The sequence below is a fragment of the Myotis davidii genome, unplaced genomic scaffold (genome assembly GCF_000327345.1).
Source record: "Myotis davidii unplaced genomic scaffold, ASM32734v1 scaffold44, whole genome shotgun sequence".
Taxonomy (NCBI): domain Eukaryota; kingdom Metazoa; phylum Chordata; class Mammalia; order Chiroptera; family Vespertilionidae; genus Myotis; species Myotis davidii.
This window is the reverse complement of record NW_006299705.1, coordinates 2,201,139-2,203,251: the sequence shown is the minus strand read 5'-3', so window position 1 is coordinate 2,203,251 and position 2,113 is coordinate 2,201,139. Positions and strand designations below refer to the sequence as shown.

General features: G+C 31.0%; 1 protein-coding gene across 1 annotated transcript in view; it reads left to right on the top strand.

The window, feature by feature from the left end:
* The window catches only part of GFM2 (G elongation factor, mitochondrial 2), a 48,481-nt gene that overhangs the window by 5,424 nt on the left and 40,944 nt on the right, over positions 1 to 2,113 (top strand). The window contains exons 4-5 of the mRNA XM_015571568.1: positions 1,259 to 1,316; positions 1,731 to 1,828. Coding sequence (XP_015427054.1) covers positions 1,259 to 1,316; positions 1,731 to 1,828 — 156 coding nt within the window. The remainder of the gene's footprint in view (positions 1 to 1,258; positions 1,317 to 1,730; positions 1,829 to 2,113) is intronic.

Genomic DNA, 2,113 nt, shown 5'->3' with positions numbered 1-2,113 from the left:
ATTTTTAATATTGCCTACAACTGATATTATACTGTGTGTGTATAGTCTCAGTAATATTTAAAATCATTTTTCTTGAAACATTAATGTTTATTGCATGTAAATGGCTAATTATTTTGTATCTACAATCTGGTAATAGATTTATTTTGTATATTGAAAATAAAATAAAAATTCTATGAAAAAAATAAAAAATAGAAAAAATAAAAGCTGGGAGCCCAAGGAACTGACTGCTCCCAATTCTGAAAGTTCTTCTTATGTTTGAAGTAAGCAAGCATATGGGAGACTTGATGAAACTAGTTTCATTCTTTTGTTCTTCTCATTACCCATCTTTGTCACATGAGAAAAATAGAGTAAAAATACTGATTGTCTTTGTGACTTGTAAGGGCATGTGAATTTAATGGCCTGCATTATTGATGTGAATCTAAGTTGCTGTGTTTTGCTCATGCAAAATTATCTGTAGTAATACAGATTATCTTTCCATCTTCAAATCTCCATGAGGTTTCCAAAATATAATACAATTCTTATTATAGAAATTTGGGAAAACTGGTTTAAACAGCAGGAAGGTCTAGATTAAATTTATAAATGTAAGTGCATTGTTGTTTTAATGTTATCAATAAAATATAATATTTTGTAAATTGATTTTCTAGTACATTTCTGGCTAACATAGAGTTAAACAGAGTAACACATTATGGACTTGTTTATTCCAGAAATGCTACTTGGCCTTTTAGAAGTGTTAGATTATTATAGTAGCTTCTGTTCAGTAGCACCTCCCAGCCTGACTGTAAAGGTATTTTGTCCTTGGGATTGCTGAAGGAAGGTAGTTCCAAGTTGTACAGAAATTCATCATCAGCTGTTAGGAGTGCTTATCTTTTCAACTCTTGACAATGCAGGCTTATAGGACTGCATTTTATATTTTTCTTTAGTTCAAGATATACTGCCTTAAGATAATTTTTATGAGCATTAATTCTTAATCTGCAGCTCTATTATGGAATTGTAGGTGTGGCAGAGATTGGGGTAAATCTATATTTTTCAAAGGATGTGATTTAGAAATTGATGTTTAAAAAATTTATGTTGTTTTATTGCATATATAGCCTTTAGAAATTTCAGGAAAATAATTTTTAGGTAAATGAGACTTGTATTTAGCTTAGATTTTACTTTAATTAGAATTACAGTATTTGCTTAAAATTACTTTAATTTCTTTCATCTGTAAATTAAAGGATAATTTCCTAAACAGTTTAATTTTAAACCTTTTTTTCATTAGGTTTAATAGGAAATGATATCAAATCTCTTCGTTCCATCATCAGTCCTCCTATAGCTAAGTAAGTATTGTCTTTTCATTGATATTGTCTTTTACATAGGCTACCATGAAAAGTTACAGGTTTCTTCATGGGCTTAATCATTAATCAGCATTGTTAGTAAATGCTCTCATTTCTGTTACTTTTGCCCTACCTTTTTATAAGTACATGTTATGTATCTTAGAAGCTATTTTCACAATTGAAAAAAAAATTTTAATGGAGGAAGAGCACACTTTTCATAGAAATAAATATAAGATATTTATAAGATTGTAGTTAGTTCTTTTGACACTTATTTTGTCAGAATACTGTGGTTGTGATATATTTTCTATTTTTCTAGTTTTTATACCAGCTTCAAAATTTGCACAGCATATTTGGGCTTTACAGTTTTAGTAATGTCCACCTGATAACACATATCTTTTTTTTCTCCCTTTTAAACAGAATCCGTAATATTGGAATTATGGCTCATATTGATGCAGGCAAAACTACCACCACAGAAAGAATATTGTACTATTCTGGATACACAAGATCACTGGGAGGTTAGAATGGATTCCTCCTCTCCCTATCCCCCATTAGCAAAAACATTATTGGAAAATATTTTGATTAAGAAGTCAACCCAGAGATCTTGAGTATGGCATGGAGGCACTATTATCTAAACTACAACATACAAATAAGGTAGTTGCTACACCCACAAAAGGGTCTTTCTAGGTTCAACTAAATATTCAGACTCATGAGACTGTCTTAGGCCACAGTGTGGGCTACTGGTCTATTCACGCTGTAGGGCAGAAACCATAACTTACCAGCAGACCAGCAAAAGGTGTTTC